Genomic DNA, 22,978 nt, shown 5'->3' on the forward strand with positions numbered 1-22,978 from the left:
TTGTCACTAAAAATTTCAACTTTTAGCGACAAAATATTTCGTCGCTATAGATTAATTAAGTTTGTGCCAAAGTTTTCCCTATTGGCACCCATTTTTCAGATCACAATAGTTACGGAATTTATTTTTCATCTCTAAATGTTATAATTTTTTTCATTATTAGCGACAAAACTCATATTTCGTCACTAAATCTGTATTTTTAGCAATGAAAAATTTTTCCTCACTAATTTTCATCGCTAAAAATACATTTTGTTGTAGTGGAGAGAAGCATTATTGCAATATTCATCCCTTTTTTTTTTGGGTATCAAGACACATTAAATGAGTAGCACGTACTTTGCAAATTGTGATATAAGGGTCGTCATTTGGAATAGGGGGGCATGAGTAATACCGCTAAGCATGAAATGGCCTGTGTATGATAGGTTCCCCAAAAAAGGGAAAAAAATTCACCAAATGGAAGAGAATAGATGCTATCGAAAGCAGAGTATGTTGCATTATTGCATTCATTAGAAAGGGGTGCTTTCAACTTGAAAACTTTGTTTTGCAATTTGATTCCCAAGGGCTATGTATGTCTTATTTCTTTTGAATTAGGATTTTTTGGGTAATTGTTTTGCATGGTCGGTTATTGTTGTAACTAATTCCATAAAAAAAATAAAAAATTTGGAATCAGTCTTTTTTTTTTTTTTTTTTTTTTTTTTTGCTGAAATTGATTTAATGAGTTTTTTTTTTTTTTTTTTTTTTTTTTTTTTTTTTTTTTTTAAAAAGAAAAAGAAAAAGAGAAGAAAAACAAATAAAGACAAACAAGGTCTCTTGACGGAATAGAAATCTTATGTCTCACTTGTTGTGTTGCAAAATAAATGAGTCTATTATATTTTTACCCATTTTAGAAGAAAAAAAAATTGCTCTAAGATAAAATTATATTCTGGACTGATATAAGGGTGTGTTTGTTTGGAGGTGAAGTAGGGTGGATAGAAAAATATGGAGAGAAAATGGGAAGGAAAACTTTTTTGGAGTGTGTTTGCTGGTTAGGTGGAGAGAAAGAAAAATAAATGGCGGGACTCAGTATTTTCTCCCTAGAACTACCAAAAAGTTTTCTCTTCAAAATGGAGAGAAAATTGAAGAGAGAAATTGGGCATCATTTTTAGATGAAAATGCCCATGTACAATTGCATCTTCACCCACGTTGCTTTTCTTTACACTTTTTCTTTTCTTTTCCTTTTTACTTTTGATTTACTGGGCAACGTTGACTGCCTCTCCTTCTTCTTCTTCTTCTTCGTTTTTTTTTTTTTTTTTTTTTTTTTTTTTTTTTTTTTTTTGTGTGTGTGTGTATTTTTTGTTTAGATGTGTTTTTTTCATGGACATGATTTATATTTTTTAATAAATTTAGGCGATTGGTTTTTTTTTGGTTGTTTATCACTTTTTTTAGTTTTAATTGGGTATCATTTTTTAACAAGGATATATATGTAAATTTATATAAACTCACTTATACGTAAATTTATATAAACTCACTTTTTCTTACTCTCTATTTTTCCACTCCCAACCAAATAAAAATGAAGGAAATTAAAATCTTTTCTATCCTCCCAATTTTCCATCCTTTTATCATTATTTATTTTCCCACTTTTCTACCCCTCCAACCAAACGGACTCTAAGTGTATATGTGTATAAAGGTCCCTTCTGGAGAGTATGCGAAGTGCAAAATTAGGTGGAAGCATGCAAAGAGCCGTTTGTTTTGGGCCAAAAGTTGTGTGGTTCATATAAACCATTTGAATGTTCAATGTTCCAAGAGTCAATCTAGTCATCGTTCGAAGACCATTTATTTTTTGGATAATACACTCTTCGAAGACTTGTCTCTCTCTGTCCCTAATAGAAGCATGAAACCCCAACAAAACATATCCATGATTTGGACTGGACCCTGCCAAATTCAATTATACAACCAATTGCGTCCTTCTAGCGTCTCGTAAAAAATATGCTTATTTGAACGTTACAGATAGTACATAGCTTTTCTTTTTCCCAAGTATTTTCTCATATCCTACTGTACAATATTCAGTTTTGAAGTATATGGGTAGTTAAGTGCACACGAAAAACCCTATTTTTTATTTAGCCAAAAAATATTTGTCAAATAAGAGAATGCGGCATTAATAATAAAAATGAATAAAAAAAAGGGTAAAGATAAATAAATAAATAAGAATTTTTTGTTTTGTTTTGTTTTTTTTTGCTTAATTTTCTTTTACCACTCTTTTGTGAAACCTTGGGTTGGGACAGATTCTGGTCTTTGTGCTTTAAATCTTGTGTCATTTTTTTTTTTTTTTTGATACAAGATATAATTTATACTTTAACCTAATTTAAGTGTATATGTGTGTAAAGCTCTCTCTTGAAAACTTGAACCCCGACTCTTGCCCCCCACACCCCACAAGCACTTGTGTCATTCTTAACTCATAAACAAATGCAAAGAGTCGTTTGAAGTGGGGTCAGTCATAACACCACTTCACTTGCATTCAGCAAAAAAAAAAAAGGGGGGGCATATACAGGGCTGTGTGTACAACGGAATGGTTTAATCTTTTTCCTGCAACAAAAGTGAAAACTCTAGTGTGTGTGCTTCATCGGACCACAGCCCTATTTTGGTCCTTCCCGATGGGATTAGCTTAAAACCTCAACGCCCCTGGCGTTTTGAAAATATTTGGTTAGAAGAGCAAGGCTGCCATGACACAGTGAAGAACGCCTGGAAGACCATCTCCTCGGAACCACCTATGGCCAAAGTTATGATGAACGTCGATACATGCAAAACTCAGTTGCGTGATTGGAGTAAGAATTCTTTTGGTAATGTGGTAAGTGCATTGGCAGAGAAAAAAAAGAATCTAAAATTAGCGGAAGAGGATGCAACGAAAGGAGGGAGTGTGGAGTTTTTTCTTCAATTAAAAACTGAAGTGGCAGATTTGCTTAGAGTGGAAGAAAAAATGCGGCAGCAGCGTAGTCATGTGCATTGGATGATCTCTGTGGATAAAAATTCTAGCTATTTCCATAACCGGGCGTCTCAGCGTTTCAGGAGAAACAACATTACGGAACTCAGAGACTCTCGGGGAAGAATAGCTTCAGGTGATGAAAAAGTTTTTGAGATGATTATTGAATATTACAATCAATTGTTTACTACCTCTAATCCGCATGACATTGAGGAAGTTGTCCAACATACAAAAAAGGTGGTGTCCGATGATATGAATAATTGTTTAACCAGAAATTTCTCAAAGGATGAGGTGGAGAAAGCCTTGAAGGAAATGGCCTCGCTAAAAGCTCCGGGCGTAGATGGAATGCTGCCAATCTTTTTCCAACATTATTGGGAGAGCATTGGGGACGACGTAGTCAAAGCTGTGATTTCTTGTCTAAATTCGAATTCAATTGAACCAGGTTTGAATCACACTTTTATTACTCTAATTCCTAAGGTGAAAAGCCCCGAATTTGTTACTGAATTCCGTCCAATTGCTCTATGTAATATTTTGTATAAGCTTGTTTCGAAAGTTTTGGCCAATAGGTTGAAGAAAGTGCTACCCCATATTATCTCAAAATCTCAGAGCGCCTTTCAATCGGACAAAGCTATTTCCGATAACATTTTGGTGGCCTTTGAGACGTTGCATCACATGAAAAGAAAAAGAACGGGAAAAATGGGTCATATGGCTTTAAAATTGGATATGAGTAAAGCATACGACCGGTTGGAATGGGTGTTCCTGCAAAGGATCATGGAAAAAATGGGCTTTGACTTGAAGTGGATAGGATGGATTATGGAGTGCATAAAATCCATATCCTATTCGATCTTAGTCAATGGCGAACCTAAAGGTCATATAGTGCCAACTCGAGGTATTCGGCAGGGTGATCCTCTCTCCCCTTATCTTTTTCTAATATGTTCCGAAGGTTTAAATGGGTTAATTGATCATGCAGTGGACAACAAGCATATTGAGGGGGTTTCCCTTTGCAGAAATGGTCCAAAGATTTCTCATCTTTTTTTTGCAGATGATAGTGTATTATTCTGCCGAGTTAGGGTGGGGGATGTGGAAAAAATTCAGTAGATATTGGGGAAATATGAACGTGCATCCGGTCAAAAAATTAACTCGGATAAAACGACCCTCTTTTTCAGTAGCAATGCCTCTAGTGCCATAAAGGAAGAAATAAAAAATTTGCTTGGGGTGGCCGAAATAAAGGAGTATGAAAGGTATTTGGGCTTACCGACGGTGGTTGGGAGGAAAAAAAAGGCGAGCTTAAATTTTATTAAGGATATGGTGTGGGGTAAACTCCAAGGGTGGAAGGAGAAATTATTGTCGCAAGCGGGCAAAGAAGTTCTTTTGAAGGCGGTGGTTCAAGCCATCCCTACGTTTGCAATGAGTTGTTTTCAATTACCTATTGGGCTTTGTCAAGACATTGAGATGCTCATTCGGAAGTTTTGGTGGGGTCAAAGGGGTGATAGGAGAAAAATTCATTGGAAAAAATGGGAGGTCTTGTGTCAACCAAAGAGTGAAGGGGGTCTTGGTTTCAAAGACTTATGTAAATTCAATAAAGCCATGTTGGCTAAACAAGTGTGGAGATTGATTCATGATAAGGAGCCTCTTTTTTACAGAGTGTTCAAGGCAAAGTATTTTCCAAGTTGCTCAATTTTTGAAGCTAAAAATTCTACGGGCTCTTTTGCATGGAAAAGTATTTTGTGGTCTAGAGATTTAATTAACAAAGGAGCTTTCTGGAGAGTAGGCAGTGGTGAATCTGTTCGGATTTATAAGGATGCTTGGCTTCCTAATCCTGATGGTCGAATCAGCTCTCCAACCTCATTGACCTGTGCTTTTTTCCACCTGATGCAAGTCTCATTAAGTCTATTCCCCTGTGTTCTACTCCTCAACCCGATACTTTGGTTTGGAGAACAGAAAAATCGGGTTGCTATTCGGTAAAGTCTGGTTATAAACTCCTGTGCGAGCTCCATAACTTTGATATGAATTGGCCCCAAGTCTCGGACTCGCAAAAAGGCTTCTGGAAAACCATATGGAAGCTAAAGGTCCTCGGGAAGGTCAAGCATTTTCTCTGGAAAGCTTGTACCAACTCGTTGCCCAATAAAGATAACCTTATGAAGCGAAAAATCCTCCAGGAATCGGGCTGTGCTCGCTGTTCTGGGGACTCGGAATCTGTTGTGCACGCTCTTTGGAGTTGTAGTTGCGTCCAAGTTGTTTGGGAGTCTGATTTCGGATGGGTGGACATGAGCTTAATGGCCCCTGTCTCTTTCTCGGAAGTTCTACAAAAAATCCGAGTCAAACCGTCGCTGCTTCCGTTATTTGCTGTTACAGCGTGGTCAATTTGGTATCAAAAGAACAAAGCTTGCCTCAATGATAATCCCCTGCCTATTCGCAATATCGCTAATTATGCCAAGAACTACCTTTGTGAATTCAGGGAGCTAGACAATCAGCATTCCCATAGACGCCGAGCTTCTCCTACCAGATGGCAACCTCCTAGTGCGGGTTCAGTGAAAACTAACTATGACGGTGCCATGTTTGCGGAATCTAATATGGCCGAAATTGGGGTAGTAGTCCGCAACAGTGAGGGCTAGGTGTTAGCTGCCTTATCCGAGCAAATCGTGAAACCTCCAACAATGGAAATCCTTGAACTCCTCGTTGCCAGGCGTGCCGTAAGCTTTACCGCTGAGTCGGGTTTTGATCAGTTTATATGCGAGGGTGATTCTGAATCTGTGGTAAACTCCTTAAGGCGAACCGGCATGGAGAATTCTCGAGGCAGGCATCTCATCAAGGATATTGCTTACTTATCAAACTCATTTCGGAGTATATCTTTCGCTCACGTACGTCAGCAAGGTAATGCGGTCGCTCATGCCTTAGCCCAACGAGCGAGACAATTTTTTTCTTCTCTTATCTGGTTGGAGTGTGTTCCAACAGATATTATGTCTTTTGTATTGGATGATTCTTCCTCTTTTGCTTAATATATATCAGCAAGTATCCATTTCTCAAAAAAAAAAAAAAAAAAACCACTTGATTGTTCAATGTTCCAAAAGTCGTCTATCTCTATCCCTAATAAAAGCATGAGAACCCTACGAAACATCCATGATTTTGAGTAGACCCTAGCAAAATCTAGGGATGGCAATTTATGCCTAACCCACAAGTACCTGAACCTACCTGACCCTAATGGGTCGGGTTTTACCCAGTTTGATAAAGAATAGGGTCGAGTATGGGTTTTTTTTAAAAAAAAAAAAAAAAAAAACTGAAATGGGTTCAGGTTTTGTCAAAAACCTGACCCAACTTAGTTAGCCTAAATATAAAATTACAAAAAAACTTACCTATATATATATATCACAACCCTAACCTAAAACTCATTTCTCTCCTTTCTCTCTCAACTCAGCCGCCTCTCTCTTTTCTCTCTCAACTCAGCCACCTCCCTAATTGACTCTCACTCTCACTTGCATCTCATCTAGTCCTTACAGACTCTCACCCTCACTCAAACACTTACATCTCATCATCACCCTCACTCTCATTCACTCATCGACCCACCCTTAGCCTCGTGGAGGAGCACAATTCTCGTGGTGGCTGTCGTTTTTGTCATAGAGGAGCACGCGGTCTGAGTTCTTCTTCTTTTCTTTTCTTTTTGGTTCTTTTTTGGGGGGGGGGGGGGGGGGGAGGGAGGTTCATTTCCTCTCTCAATAGTTTTTGTTTTTGGGTATTTGTTTGAGAATTTAATATGTAAAAATCGGAGTGAATGTTGTGTTAATGTAAAAATATGTCCATAAATGATAAATGGAGTTTTGTTCCTCTCTCAGTAGTTTCTATTTTTGGGTATTTGTTTGAGGATTCAATATGTAAAAATCGGAGTGAATGTTGTGTTAATGTAAAAATTTGTCCATAAATGTAAAAATTGGAGTTTTGTTTCTTCCATAAATGATAAATGGAGTTTGAGGATTTAATTTTAGCAAGACTAATAACAATGTTGATTGATTTGTGTTTGTGTTTATGTTTGGGTTTTTTTTTTTTTTGGTTTATTTATTTATTTATTTATTTTTTATAAATAAGATTGTGTTGGATTGGGCCACGAATTAGGCCTAGAAGTGGCTGGACGGGGCTCGCAGAGACCCGACAAGCCGGGTTTGGGGCGAAAAAAAGACCTGTTTATTAAATGGGCCGGGTCTAGGTAACAGGGCAGGACCCGCGGGTTGGGTATAGGTATCAAAAACCCCAGCCCGAACTCGACCTATTGCCATTCCTACCAAAATCAAAACAAGTTCTCTTTTAAGACTTGGGAGGGTTTTGCAAAAGGTAAACAGGCGGATTCGTTTATATGCAAATAAAAGTGAAATGTCAATTTGTATAGAAAAAATTAAAATTTGAATATTAAATTTGAGAGTATGTGATGGACGGAATTAAAGCATTCATGTCAATTTGTGTATAATAAAAAAATATATAAATTTAAATCTTTTTGTTTAAAAATGATCCATATCAATCCGTATATAATTGTGTAAATTTACAAGTTTGTTATAATAACCATATAAATTTAAAAATATGTCTTTCTTTATGTATCTCGATGATGAAGGAAGAGAGTGGGTAGTGGTTGTTATGTGTAAAGAAAGAGAAACAATTTAAAAAAATCAAGAAAAATTGATGTATATCGAGGATGATGGTTATTCTTTCTTTATGTATCTTGAGGATGAAGGAAGAAAGTAGATGGTGATTGTTGTGTATGAAGAAAGAGAAACAATTTAAAAAACCATGAAAATTGATATTTTAATAAAATCTAGTGTAAAATAGATAATCTGATATGGAGTGTTTTAAAAAATGAATATGAAAAATAGAAAAAGTATATTCTTATTGTTAGGGTCATATTTCTATACATTGGCTTATCCTTTGACAAAACACACTTTACTTGTAATTGGGTAGATCTAAGTTAGGTTTAATGTATCAAGAACTATGTTGCTCAAGCATAACAAGTGGTATTATTAAAGACATTAAAATTGATCAAAGAAACAAGTGAAGAAAACTAGTTTTAGTAATTCTCGATATTAGGCTCGACACTAGCATCTATCGAGAATTAATGGTAAAACTCGACACACGCTCGATCTATCGAGACTTATGATTTCAGAAATCTCATATCTGAAATTCGACCAATGATGACTTGGATGATTAGGGTTTTTCTCTCTACAACCCTAGACCATATAAAAGACTTATTTTAAAGTCATTAAAGACATAGAGACTCAGTTAGAGAACTCATATACTCTGTGAAAAGCTACTGCATTTTGTACGCCTTAGGGATTTGTAACCAAGTACTTCCTAACCTTCAACGTGCTTTGAAGCGAAGAACTTTGCAGCCAACAACAATCAATCAGTTGCTTGGAGTTAGTCATGTACTGGGATCCGTGCAAAAAAAGAAGTCTCTACAAAATCAAGTCCAATTGGGGATTGAAGTAAAGATTCAACTGTAAGTTGGTGTTTTAGGATAGGCCAAGGTAGTGGGAAGATTCCTTATACTTGTAACCGCTTGATTATTGATTAGTGAATTCTTGGGAGTAATAACCTGAAATTCACCTGGTGGGGTTTTTGCCTTGTGAGAGGTTTTTCCCATTCGTCAACAAATCGCTGTGTCATTTAATTTCTGCTGCATATTAGTTTATTTGGTGATTTGTTGGTTCCTCCACAATTTGCATATAGTTTGACCTAATTAATCAATTTGGGTAATTGAATTAATTAATCGGGGTTAATTTATAACTCAACACTTTTGCTAAAATAAACAGAAATTTTTGCACGAGCTAATACAAATACTCTTGGGGTGAAACGATGCACCAAATTATTTAAAATTTCAAGAAAGAAAAATACTCATAAAATGGAAATAAAATTTTAGATATATTATAGAGAAAATTAAAATGTTTAACATATTCTAGTCTTGAGCTTTAAGTCATGTGTCAGTCATAACTCGTAAAAGCATGCAAAGAGCCGTTTGTTTTGGGCCAAAAGTCATGTGGCTCATTTAAGCCATTTGAATGTTCAACGAATCAATGTTCGAAGAGTCGTCTCTCTGTGCCCCTAGTGAAAAGCATGAACCCCATCCATGATTTGGACTTTGGAGTGGACCCTCAATTATGCAATCAAATATACTTATTTGAATGTTTCAGATACCACATGGTTTTTTTTTTTTTTTTTTTTTTTTTTTTTAATTTTTTTTTTAAATGGGTGGGAGTTGCATTTTTTCAACTTTTGAATCCCAATCATTTACAACTATTGCACAACGTATTGTACCTGATCTCAATCCTCCCAAGTATGCTCTCATATCTAGCTGTATAATATTTGGTTCTGGATGATATTATTTCTAGGTTTTAAATAAAAGAAGTTGCATATTCTCAAGAAATAAATAAATAAATAAATAAATAAAGGCTAAATTGTAAACTACACCTCTAAAGTTTTGGATGTTTGTATTTTAAACTCTGAAATTTCAAATTTTGGATTTTATCTCTTGAAGTTTAGGCATGTTTGGATTTAACACTTTGAAGTTTCTGAGTTTAAATTTTACACCCTAAAGTTTAAGAGTATTTGGATTTTATAGCCTGAAATTTTAGAATTTGAATTTTATCCCCTAAAGTTCTAGAATTTAGATTTTACCTCCTGAAGTTCTATTCCATGTCATTAGTAGCCCCCTGTCCATACTTTCCATTTAATGACACATAAACTTGCCACACGCATGTTTTACAATAAAATGATTCCACATCATTACAACACATTTTGATTTCAAGTTTTCGTTCCAGTTTATTTCACAAATTTGGATGATTCTCAACCCTCTCAAGATAAAACTTAAGGCAGTTATAAACTAGTTTAAATATAAATATAAATATATATATATATCAACTAAATAGATTTTATCTATTTGTATCATGTCCTCAACAAAATAACCCCATAACTTTCTACCGAGGTTTTCAGTAATCAGCTAGATTATCAAACCTACAAATCAAAGTTATGCATAGTGTATGTTAGTGTATAGCTTAGACTAGTTTAGCCCATTGGGCTTAGCCCAGTATACTGTACTTGTAGTTTACTCCTTTTACTTGTACTGCACACATATCTAGCCTATATAAGGCTCTCTATTGTACATTATTTCACACATCAATATACAGACTATTCAGTCTTTCTCACACTTTATATTCTTAACATGGTATCAGAGCCAATCCTCTGACTTCGTGGTTCCTGTGGACATCTCCGGCGTTCTTCCGCTGCCCTCGCCTTCATCCAGTAGCCACTGTCAGAAGCGAGTCACCGCCGTCACGCCCACAGTCCCAGCAAATCTCGGATCGCATTGTTCTGCTCATCCAACTGTCAAAGCAAAGGCATTGACTGACAGAACAGACAATCCCGAGCAAAACCCAACCAAGAACGGCCAGAAAACACTTCACACGCGCCCCCACGTGCCGCCTGAAGTTTCTGCCTCACGAGCACGTGCTCCACGCGCCGTCACTCTCACTCACGCGCCCCCACGCACCAGACCAGCCGTTCTCCACGCGCCACACGCGCCCCACACGCCAGCTCCGTTTCGCGAACTGCCACGTCAGCCCTAGTGTGACGTCACCCTGCCACGTTAGCACACGTCAGCCGTTGACTGGATCAGACTTGACCGTTGACTTTGACCGTTGATCGTTGACCGTTGACCAAGTCAAAATTTTTCAACAGGACCTGTCTTGCTCAATTTTTCGCGTAGATTCTGATTTTGGACTCCGTTTCTGCATTTGAGGTATCTAAATATCACTTCTTGGTCATTTTCTTCATTATGGCTCAACAAAGTGAACGAGATATCATACGTCCTATCACCATCATGTTGGATGGTCCTACTAGCTATCATGCATGGTCTCAGAATATGACCGTCTTTCTCAAGGGTCGTAAACTGTGGAGATATGTGACTGGTTCAATTCCTAAGCCAATACCAAACCCTAAGTCCAAAGCCACAGCTGCTGAAGAGCCTTACAAGACTGCTGTTACAACAGATGATTATGAAGAACGTCTAGAAGAATGGGAGAGTATTCAGAGTAAGATCTTATCTTGGTTTATCAATACCTCTATTCCCTCCATTCATAATCTTCTTCCTCGTCTTGAAACTGCTGAGGCTGCTTGGAAATTTTTGGCCGATCGTTATAACTGCACTAATGATTCAAGCTTGGAGTTTCACATTGAATCAAAGCTTTATCAAATGCGCCAAGAGACAGGTCAGTCTATTTCTGATTTTTATTCTCAGACTTCTACTATGTGGGAACAACTCTCTGCTGCAGATCCTCCACTGGTGTGTTCTAAGGACATTGAGCTCTTTGTCAAATATCGGGATTGCCGTAGATTTATGCACTTCATGATGGGTTTACGTGAGGATTTTGAGCCTACTAGGGCTTCTCTACTTACCCGGTCTCCTACTCCTTCTCTTGATGCTGCAGTAAAGGAGCTCATTTCTGAGGAGAATCGTCGGCCCACTTATCACATGACATCATCTGATCATGTCTTGGCTACACCCTCACCACAGCCTCCCATTGTTGCATTCACTGCTCCTCCGCGAATAAACTCCGGGCGTCCCACCTCTCAGTCTTCCAAAGGTGCTCACTGCAAGTTTTGCCGTGCCAAAGGCCATGACATCTCTGTTTGTCGTAAGCTACAGAAATTTGTGCAAGAACAGAATAAAGCTTCTCTTCCTCAGGCAGCTGCTGTATGTCCTTCAGATCCATCGGTTCCTACAGGTCCATCTTTGGCTTCCTCACTTACTACGGCTGATATTGAGGCAGTTGTTCAACAGGTTTTATCCCGCACTTCCACTGCCCTTTCTGTCACCCCAGGTAAACAACCTTGGTTTTTTGATACTGCATGTTGTAACCATATGACTCCTGATGAATCCCAATTTTCTGATAAGGCACCCTTAGAATATCCAATCACCATTTACACTGCTGATGGAACTCCTATGCCTGTTAGTCATAAAGGAACAATCTCTTCTCCTTGTTTATCCCTTAGTGACACTTTTCATATTCCAAAGTTATCCCTCAATTTGCTTTCTGTTGGTCAACTTTGCGAATTAGGCGTAAATCTTCTATTTACTAATCATGGTGTGGATGTGCAGGATCCCCGGACGGGTCAAGTGCTTGGGACAGGCCGTAAGGTTGGTCGCATGTTTGAGGTTCATGACTTGAAAATTCCTTCACAAGTTGTTTCTGCAGCTACTACCACTGCCACCTCCTCACCTGATCTATGGCATGCTCGTCTTGGTCATCCATCCTTATCTCGTCTTCAATTGTTAGCTTCTCAAGGTCATTTAGGTTCAGTTCAGTTTTCAAAATTTGATTGTACTTCCTGTCATTTTGGTAAACAAACTAAATTGCCATTTAATAAAAGTGACTCCTTTTCTTCTGCTCCTTTTGATCTTATACATTCTGATATTTGGGGTCCTGCACCTGTTCCCACTGAGGGGGGATCTAAATATTTTGTCATATTTGTGGATGATTTTTCTCGGTATACTTGGATTTATCTGCTTCACCATAGGTTTGAACTTGTGTCTATTTACCAAACATTTCATAAAATGATTGAAACACAGTTCAATCGCACCGTTAAAGTCTTTCGATCAGATAATGCTCAAGAATATAATGATAAATCTTTCCTATCCTTTTTAGACAGACATGGTACTCTTCCTCAGCGGTCTTGTCCTTACACCTCTCAACAAAATGGTCGTGCAGAACGAAAACATCGTCACATTCTTGATGTTGTCCGCACCCTTCTCATTTCTGCCTCTCTTCCTGAGCGATTTTGGGGTGAGGCCGCACTCACTGATGTGCACACTATTAATCGTATTCCTTCATCGACTACACACAACAAATCACCATTTGAGCTTCTCTATGGTCAAACTCCTGACTACTCCTCTCTTCGGGTTTTTGGTTGTGCTTGCTTTGTCTCTCTTCCTCCTCATGAACGAACAAAGCTCCAACCTCGTACTCGTCTCTGTTGTTTCCTTGGTTATGGTGTGTCTCAAAAAGGGTTTCGCTGCTATGATCCCATTTCTCATCGCCTTCGTGTCTCCCGTCATGTTGAGTTTTGGGAACATCGTCCTTTCACGAGTCTTCAGCAGTTTCCTACATCTTCTTCCTCAGAGTCTCCTATTTTTACTGATCTTTTCCCCCCTCTCTATCCTGAACTTATGGAGGATTCTTTAGCATCGACTGCCTCTCCAGACGACTCATCTCCGGTTCTGTCTCCAGCATATGACCCGCCTGTCTTGGATCCTGTGGCACCACCCTCTCCTGAGTCTCCTATTGGTCCTGAACTTCGTCGTTCCACTCGGGTAAGCATTCCTCCCCCCTATCTCACTGATTATCATTGCTTTTTTGCTCTTGCCACTCTCTATGAACCTCACACCTATCGTGAGGCTCATACTGACCCTCTTTGGCAGCAAGCTATGAATGAAGAACTAAATGCCCTTCATAAGAATCACACGTGGGATATGGTTGATTTGCCTCCTGGTCAGTCTGTAGTAGGTTGTAGGTGGGTTTACAAGATCAAGACCAAGGCTGATGGATCTGTTGAACGATACAAGGCTCGCCTAGTTGCCAAGGGCTTTACTCAGGAGTATGGTATTGACTATGAGGAAACATTTGCTCCTGTTGCTCGTCTTACATCTGTTAGATGTCTCATTGCTGTGGCTGCTGTTCGCCATTGGCCTCTTTATCAAATGGATGTGAAGAATGCTTTCCTCAATGGAGACCTCCATGAAGAAGTGTACATGCAACCACCCCCTGGCTATCCACACTCAGGCAATCAAGTTTGCCGCCTTCGCCGTGCTCTTTATGGCCTTAAGCAGGCTCCTCGAGCTTGGTTTGAAAAGTTTAGCTCAGTTGTTGCTCAGCAGGGTTTCACTTCGAGTCCTCATGACACTGCTCTCTTTGTTCGAAGATCCTCTGCTGGTATCACTCTTATTCTTCTTTATGTTGATGATATGATTATTACTGGAGATGATTCTGCAGGTATCCGTTCTCTACAGAACTTCCTTAGTCAGCATTTTGAGATGAAAGATTTGGGCACTCTCAGCTATTTTCTTGGGCTTGAGGTTACCTCATCCTCTGATGGATACTATCTTTCCCAGGCTAAATATGCTTCTGATCTTCTCTCTAAAGCCGGTGTCACTGATAACAAGACTGTTTCCACTCCTTTGGAATACAATGCAAAGCTCACACCCTTGGACGGTGAACCTATATCCGATGCTACTCGCTATCGTCAGTTGGTTGGCAGTTTGATTTATCTCACTATTACTCGTCCAGATATTTCACATGCTGTGGGTATGGTTAGTAAGTTCATGGATGCACCTCGTTCTGTCCACTATGCTGCTGTTCTTCGGATTCTCCGATATGTCAAAGGCACACTTTATCATGGTCTGCATTACTCCTCTCGATCTTCTCTCGAGCTTCATGCCTATTCAGATGCTGACTGGGCAGGTGATCTGACTGATCGATGCTCTATCACAGGTTTCTGTTTCCTGTTAGGCACTTCTCTGGTCTCGTGGCGCAGCAAGAAGCAGGATGTGGTTTCCCGTTCTAGTACTGAGGCTGAGTATCGTGCCCTTGCCGACACCACTTGTGAGCTTGTTTGGCTTCGCTGGCTCTTGGCTGACATGGATGCTCCACAGCCCACTGCCACTCCTCTTTATTGTGACAATCGTAGTGCTATCTACATTGCTCATAATGATGTCTTCCATGAACGCACTAAGCATATTGAGATCGACTGCCACATCACTCGCCAGCATCTTAAGAAAGGAAATCTCCAGTTATTCTCCATCTCCTCTGCTGACCAGCCTGCTAATATCTTTACCAAGACTCACCCGCCTGGTCGTCTTCGAGATCTTATATCCAAACTCCAGTTGGCTTCCTCCTTGCCACCTCGAGTTTGAGGGGGGATGTTAGTGTATAGCTTAGATTAGTTTAGCCCATTGGGCTTAGCCCAGTATACTGTACTTGTAGTTTACTCCTTTTACTTGTACTGCACACATATCTAGCCTATATAAGGCTCTCTATTGTACATTATTTCACACATCAATATATAGACTATTCAGTCTTTCTCACACTTTATATTCTTAACAGTGTAGTCCCTACTGAACAAGACAATTAATTCCATATCTGATTTGAATATGATATTTATAGTGTAGTCCCTACATAAATTTAGATATATGGAATAAAATTGGACTTCAATTTCAAATTCTAATTGAACACCTAGAAGGATAATTATAGTGTGGTCTCTACATAAATGTACACACATGACGCAAAATTGGACTTTAATTTAGAATTCTAATTTGACTTTCTTTGTGTTTTGCCTATTTATAGAAATAGAAAGAGAGAAAGAGGGAATACAACCACGTAGTATACGGGTAATTATTGGGTACACCCAGAATATCATAAATGCGTACTCCCTTCTTATATAACTGTGGGTCCCACTAATTAAATTTAATTAGTGGGACCTACAGTCAAGTGAGAGGGAGGAGTAAGTATTTATGGTACTCCCAAAGTATTTAATAATTTTCCGTAGTATACATTCTCTTACATAAGAACAATTAATAAATCCATCAAATTTAATTCATAATGAAATTTATTGTTCATACAAAATTAACTGATTGAGAAACAACCTTTAAAAGGGTTACAATCAAAATCGAAAATTCAGTCCTTTTTATTATTATTATTATTATTATTGGTTATAAAATATGCACGCTCCTATAATATTGAATTCCCAACAATGGTTCTAGGAATAGCGTATGCAATAGCCTTAACCATGTACGTTGTCTCGCATAGAGATGGAGCCAGAACTTTGAGTTAAGGGGTGGTTTTACCATTGGCTATGTGCGACAATTTCAACCTCTGACTCTACTACTACTTAATTGCTAAGGGTTTTTTTTTTTTTTGGTAAGAACAAAATTATTTTTGTTTAGAAGTGTTTTAAAGGGTATGGTTGTTTATTTTGGATAAAATTGGTGGATTGGGCTTAATTTTGTTTTAGTTTTACTATTGGTAATTTTTGTTGTTGAGCTAATTTTTTTTAGGCTTGTACTTTTTGTTTTAGATTAAAATCTATAAATTTTTTTATGGTCACTAAAATGAGGAAAATGCTAGAGTTACAAACTTTTTTTTTTATATAAATTTTTGAGGTAATAAGTGATTACTACTAAGTAATAAAATAATGTAAGTAGTGGGCCCGTATGCGAACCAATAAGAATTTGCAACCAAAACAATTTGTAAAAAAGTTTGTAAGTATAACATTACTCAGAAAATAATCAATGATATTGTTTAAGGGGAGTAAAATGTAATTTTATAAAATAAAATTAATAAAATTAGTACACACACACATATATATATATATATATAACAATAGTTATTTAAAAAAAATTAGGGGGGACCATTGCCCCCTTAGTCAAATAGTGGCTCCATCCCTGGTCTCGCAAGCAAAGAGACAAAAGCATCATTGCACTATTCATCTTTCCTTTTTTTTTTTTTTTTTTTTTTTTTTAAATGTATCAAGACGCATTAAATGAGTAGCATGTGCTTTGCAAATTGTGATATAAAGGTTGTCATTAGGAATAGGGGGGCTCGAGTTATAACGCAAAGCATGAAATGGCATGTGTATAATAGGTTCCCCAAATAAGGGGGAAAAAAATCACCAAATGGAAGAGAATAGATGCCATCGAAAGTAGAGTTTGTTGTATTATAGAATTTATTGTATCAAATATGTCTAGTTAGTTAACTTTAAGGTAAGTTCAATCAATTGGAACACCTGGTTGAACCCAAATGGTTAGCTTTACCTCTCACAACTGAGCTAGAACTATTTGGCTAAAAATTAAATCAGTTAATGCTATGTTTGGAAGTTTGGAGGGAGAGAAGAGTAGAGGAGTGGAGAGTAGTGGGGAGGAGAGTAGAGGGGAATGGTTATCCTCCACCTTATTTAGATGTTTTTAAAATTAAGTAAGAGGGAGGGGAATAATTAGCCTTTCTTCATAGTTTGTAATTTTGTTAATATGGTAAGGGTAAATTTGGTAATTCATTTGGTCAAGCATTTCCATACTCTACTCTCCTTCCAAATCTCTCCAATATGGGGGAATTGAAAATGAGGAGTTAGAAGTAGTTAGAATCCCTCCAAATCCCTCCCCCTCCTCCCTTAAAAAACATCCAAACAAGATAATTTAACTTACTCTCCCTCCCTCTACTCTACTCCCCTCTACTCCCCATCCATCCAAACAAGCTATAAGTCTCATGTGAATCAATGATTCTTCTCATTCCTTATAACAAGAATAAAGATAATTTTGATCAATATATATATATATATATATATATTTGCAATTATCAAGACTTCTAATAAAAACATTAGAAACAAGGATACATCTTGACTAGTTATAATCAACAATAGCCCTTATCAGTTATATAGCCCTTATTAGTTATCACAAAGGCATATATATACATACTTTTTTTTTGCTGAGATGGCATATATATACATACTATATTCTAGTATTTATCTAGGTTTCATCATAGAAACCGTGACACTATTTACGGAACAACTTTCTGGCTTAATTTCAGAAACCAAAATCTCTTCCACAAATGTGTTAATAAAAAAAATTGGTTGCTTTGGAGGAGATAGTTGAAGAGTTTCATTTGAAAGCATAGAAACAACATTCAGCATGGTCGGTCTATCTATTGCTTGGTCTTGTACGCATAAGAGACCAATGTGAATGCATCTCGATACTTCATATAGACTACATGAATCATCTAATATTGTTGGGTCAATTAGCTCTAAATCCTTACCTTTATTCCATAATTTCCATGCCTGATACAAGTCCAGTTATACAAACATTATTAACTATTAATTTCAAAATTCCATGTATACAAATTAAGAAAGGTCAAATGAAAAACTTACATATTCTATAAGGTTGAGTGGATGATCAGAAAGATAACGACTATTATTTTTCTTGCCACTCACAATTTCTAATAGTAGAACTCCAAAGCTAAAAACGTCAGTTTTTATTGAAACAACACCATTCATGGCATACTCTGGGGACATATAACCACTGAAATAACAATTAACCAATGAACTTTAGTGTATAAACAAGCACATACATGCTCACAAATAGAGTTAATTAGATTGTACTTGCTTGAAATGCAATGAATACTTACTACGTTCCAACTACTCTATTTGTGTTTTCTTCTGATTCTTTCAATCCAAATATTCTAGCTAACCCAAAATCAGATATTTTTGGATTCATCTCTTCATCAAGTAAAATGTTGCTAGCTTTTAAGTCTTGGTGAACAATTCTTAGTCTTGAATATTTGTGAAGATAAACAAGTCCTTGAGCAATGCCTTCAATGATATTGAAGCGTGTTTTCCAATTTAATATGTACTTTTTAGCAGGATCTGACTCATTTTACCAACAACAAAAAAAAAAAAAAAAAAAAGCAAGAAAATGATAAGTATTGATTGAATCTATATAATATAAAAGGGAATATGTATCATCGCATAACCAAATTTTCCTAGTAATGGACATATGTCTTACCAAATAGGAAGATGTCTAAGCTTTTGTTGGGCATGTACTCATAGATTAGTATATTTTCTTCTTCTTGAATGCAAAATCCTAAAAGTCTTATGAGATTAGTGTGTTGGAGTTTGGCAATGAGAATAACTTCATTCTTGAATTCTACCAATCCTTGTCCGGAACTTTTTGAAAGTCTCTTTATTGCTATTTCTCGTCCATTGGGTAATTTTCCCTGAAAGTATATTGCATTAGTCATATTTTACTCTCATTACCTTAATTCAATATGTACTTTCATTTTCTAACTTTCTAGAAAGTTTCTAGCTATCCCTAGGGCTTACTCAAAGTGCTAATTCATTGATCGGATTAATTGGATTAACTAAACTAAGTCTTGAGTTCAAATTTTATCCCAAAAACAAAAAGAAAAGGAGAGAGAATTAGGTTAAGTTAGGTCTTAGATTCAAATGGTTATCATAAAGAAATCCATAAGTATAAAAGCACAACAAAGTTTATAAGATTTTTCACAACTGCAAAAATGGCCGGTTGTGATTGTTGTGCTAATCAAAATCTATCACTTCACCATACAGTAAAATTTGTTATATTTATACTTTTTAGTAATGTTGTAAAGAAATGGGCAGAGAACTGACAGGCCTTACCTTATAAACTGGTCCAAAACCACCCTCTCCTAATTTATTTTCGGTTGAGAAATTACTTGTAGCAATGGTAAAGCTTTCAAAGCTAAAAACATGCAACTCATGGCTAGTTTGCCCATCGTTGTTTTGATTCTTCGTGTTGTCATGTACAGTGGAAGGTATTGCATTACCTCCAAGTTCTTGTATGAGCATATTTTGTTTCCTTTTTCTCTCCCCTAATTAACATAAATGCAAAGTATTAATTGAAAGTTTGTTACTACTTGATCATCAGCAATATATCTAACAAAATCTATGGCAAGAGCATTGATTACCTTCCGCTACGCGTTTTTTATTTATTTTTGCATAGCATAAGAAGAAGAACAAGATGATAATGACTCCTCCTACTGCCACAATGAGCCACATCCACCACCTGTTTGGCTTTGCTGCATTGACAAACAATTTTTTACCATTCTACTGGCAATAGTATTTTTGTTCGTTTTTCTTCCTCTAATAATTTACTGTGCATTAAGATGCATGTACTGTTTGTGCTTTATTAAGATTGAACGAATATATTACATGCATTAAGCTTAAAGTGAATTACAAGCTCTGTTTGTTTATATACTAAGTTAGTAACAGACTTTGACAGAAAATAATAATAAACTAGCAACAACTATAGCATAACAAACTCCAAGTCAGCTTCCCAGGTGGTAACTAATGGTTTGTTTGGATTGAGGTAAGGAGGGGAGTAGAGTAGAGTATATTTAGTACAAAATTAATTTATTTTTAGCTAACTGTACTCTACTCCCCACTACTGCCCCTCCTTCCCCCCTCCATCCAAGCAGGCCATAACTTCACTATAAGAATATTCCTATGTAGGGGCGGAGCCAGGAATTTTGGTTGGAGGGCCAAGTTGTAGTACTAATATATTTATCAAAACAACCCCCCCCCCTCCCCCACACACACACATATATACACACACACACTTTTTTATTTGATAAATTATATATATACACACACCCAACCAAAAAAAAAATTGCATAGTATTTTAAATCAAAATTATGTTTGATGACGATCTTTCATAAAATAAAATTCATTTTTAGTGTGAGATTCTTTAAAAGTTCCATTTTCAATACAAATTATCATATTTTATACTAAAATAAGTAAAAAAAATCTTTTAACCAAACTAATGAAATTTTCAAAAACATGACTAATTCAAAACTTGGAGGAATAAGTTATGCTTTAAACATATTTGAAGCTATTCTGCTCTAACCCATTATGTGACAACTAAAAAGACATTTCATGTGTAGTTTTAGTGATAAGATTTTTCTAATAAGTCAATGAATTCTTAATTGCCACATAAAGGGTTGAAAGAGATAGATCCAGACATGTTTGGTGCCAAACTTTGTCAAATATTTAACAGATTTAAGAGCACATTTTACAATAAAAATAAAATTGCAAAAAATAAAGTTATGTTTCTATAACTATTAGACCATTTTTTTTTTTAAAGCATCATTGGATTAGTTCAAATATTTGGGGGGCTAACTCTTATTTTTGTAAGCTAAATTTTTAAAACATTAAAATATTTATATATATAGGAAAATTTCAAAATTTTGGGCCATGTACATGGGTCCGTCCCTGTCTATGCTACCTGCCATTTGTATTTAAATTTACAAAACTACATGTCATATAAGCTCTCTTAACAAGCATTGACATATTGATCCTTCAAATATTCTGAGATTCTCTTATATTTTTGTTTTTTGTTTTTTGTTTTTTTTTTTTCCAAGCTAGGACTAGGACTCTATGGTAGTTATTGTAAAGTTGTTATTTACAACTATTTTGTGTTGGCTTTATTTCCGTGCTAAATTTGATTGTAATTCTATTCAATCATTTTTTCCATGTATTTATGTGGGATTTTTATTGTAAGGGTTGTGTGTGAGAGAGAGTGTGAAGACTCAAGCTTATATTGAAGATCAAGTGGATTTCGCGACAAGCTCACGAGAAGCTAACCCGCGAAGTAGCCATGTGTTGAGCACATGACTAGAATGCAAAGAGTTATGACAGCCTGGTTTTCGTGACTGTCTCTTGGGTAAGGCCTTCCCATGAAATACTCGTGAAACATTCTGTTTTGCTATCTTGTCATTTCTGCTCTACCAAGTCTTTACCCACACTATACATATCCTCATTACCCACATATTGTAAGGAATGCTTTTCAAAGAGAAAAACCTAGTATACACACTTGAGAGTTAGAAATTGTTATACCCATAATTATCTACACTTTTCCTTGTGGTTTTCCTCTATTCTTACCTCTCCATCCCTAAATCATTGAGAGGTTGATAGCTCAAACACTTACCACACCTAATTTGAGTGTCAAGTGAGGTTTTGGTGCTGTTGGGAAGCATTGGAAGAAACCAATCGTTAGCAGATGCAACCGACTGAATTGCGTGATCCAAGAAAGCTAGAGAAGACAAGGTTTTGTCAAACCAGTTGGTAGCAGGAGCTTGGAGGGCTCAAGTACATTGGATAGACTAGGATTGGAGTGTCTTTCGTTATTCGTGTACTCTAACTTATTCTCTAGTGGATTGATTTACCGCTTGGAGGGCGGCAAAGAGGTTTTCCATTGAGTTCTTTGATTTCCTCTTGGATAACACATCTTGTTGTTATCTTGTGTTTGCATCCTTCTTTCCTAATATTTGATGAATATAGCTTATAGTAGTTTTATCATTTGTTTGCATGCATTTACTCTTATTTCACACTTAGTTTAAGTTAGAGTAAAAGCAACCGAGCTATAACTTTTAATTGGGGGTCTAAACAAGCTCTTGTGTATTCACACATATTCGAGCTTTCCGTTGGTATCAAAGTAGGTGCACTTGTTGTGGTTTCATTACCTAAGTGTGATCCTAGACCCCTTGGCTTGCTATGGATAGTGCTATGGCAAAGGCCAACATGAAGCATAGTTCATGTGTTTGTGATAATGACTCTATGAGCATCTTTGGAGACTGTCCTAGCAATGAACTTTTAAAGTTATTCAATTCTAAGGAACATGATAGAATTTTTGTACACATGTTGAATTGTTTAGAGCATAGGAATCATGATATTCAAAATAGCTTGTGTGAGTCGAATTCCATAATTGCAAAATATAGGAGAAGGAATAGACATTTGTGTGATAATATTGATGGTTTGAAAAGAAAGCTTCACTCATCTATGAATGAAATGAAGGAAGATAAGTCTTGCTTTAATGGTCAAGAATGTTTATCTCATGCTTGTCTTTTTGTCCATACCGCATTGAAAGTGTTTAATTCATGTTTGTGGTATCTTGACAGTGGGTGTTCAAGGCACATGACCAGAGATAAAACACTCTTCAAAACTCTTTAAGAGAAGGAGGAAGGTTTTGTGATATTTGGAGATGGTAGCCACTCACAAGTTCTTGAAAAAGGAACTATCAATATTCTGGGACTTCCTTTGTTGACCAATGTTCTTTACATCAAAGGGTTGAAAGTGAACTTGCTGAGTATCACCCAAATATGCGATGAAGACTTTCTAGTTCAATTCTCAAAGAAAGGGTGTCTAATTCTCAGTGAAGAAGGTGTACAAGTCTTGAAGGGACTTAGGACCACTAACAATTGCTATGGTGTTATTCCCAAGCCAAGCATATCGTGTCGGAGTGCTCGAGTAAATCATTTGGAGTTATGGCATCAATGTTTTGGGCAAGAAAATTACAAGCAAGTGGCAAAAGTCTTGAAGCTTGAAGCGATGATTGGTTTGTCGAAGTTTGGAAAGATTGAGAAAAATGTTTGTGGTCCATATTAATCGGGTAAACAAACTAAATCAACCCATCCCAAA

At 36.8% G+C, this 22,978-nt stretch overlaps 1 protein-coding gene across 1 annotated transcript; it reads right to left on the bottom strand.

The window, feature by feature from the left end:
* Positions 1–17,494: 17,494 nt before the first annotated feature.
* On the bottom strand, positions 17,495–20,793 carry LOC126727978 (G-type lectin S-receptor-like serine/threonine-protein kinase At1g67520). The gene is made up of 7 exons (XM_050433872.1): positions 20,787–20,793; positions 19,471–19,581; positions 19,163–19,374; positions 18,531–18,741; positions 18,154–18,337; positions 17,897–18,047; positions 17,495–17,806 (listed from the first exon to the last, which is right to left on the bottom strand). Exons 1-7 carry the CDS (start codon positions 20,791–20,793, stop codon positions 17,495–17,497), a joined length of 1,188 nt encoding a protein of 395 aa, XP_050289829.1.
* Positions 20,794–22,978: the final 2,185 nt, after the last annotated feature.

The sequence above is a fragment of the Quercus robur genome, chromosome 5 (genome assembly GCF_932294415.1).
Source record: "Quercus robur chromosome 5, dhQueRobu3.1, whole genome shotgun sequence".
Taxonomy (NCBI): domain Eukaryota; kingdom Viridiplantae; phylum Streptophyta; class Magnoliopsida; order Fagales; family Fagaceae; genus Quercus; species Quercus robur.

Excerpts from the sequence above, each read along its gene's own strand:
- LOC126727978 (XM_050433872.1), bottom strand. Across the intron at positions 19,375-19,470 it reads TAAAAAACGCGTAGCGGAAG|GGGAGAGAAAAAGGAAACAA; the intron begins GTAATCAATGCT and ends TATGTTAATTAG. Across the intron at positions 18,742-19,162 it reads GTTTTGGACCAGTTTATAAG|GGAAAATTACCCAATGGACG; the intron begins GTAAGGCCTGTC and ends ATATACTTTCAG.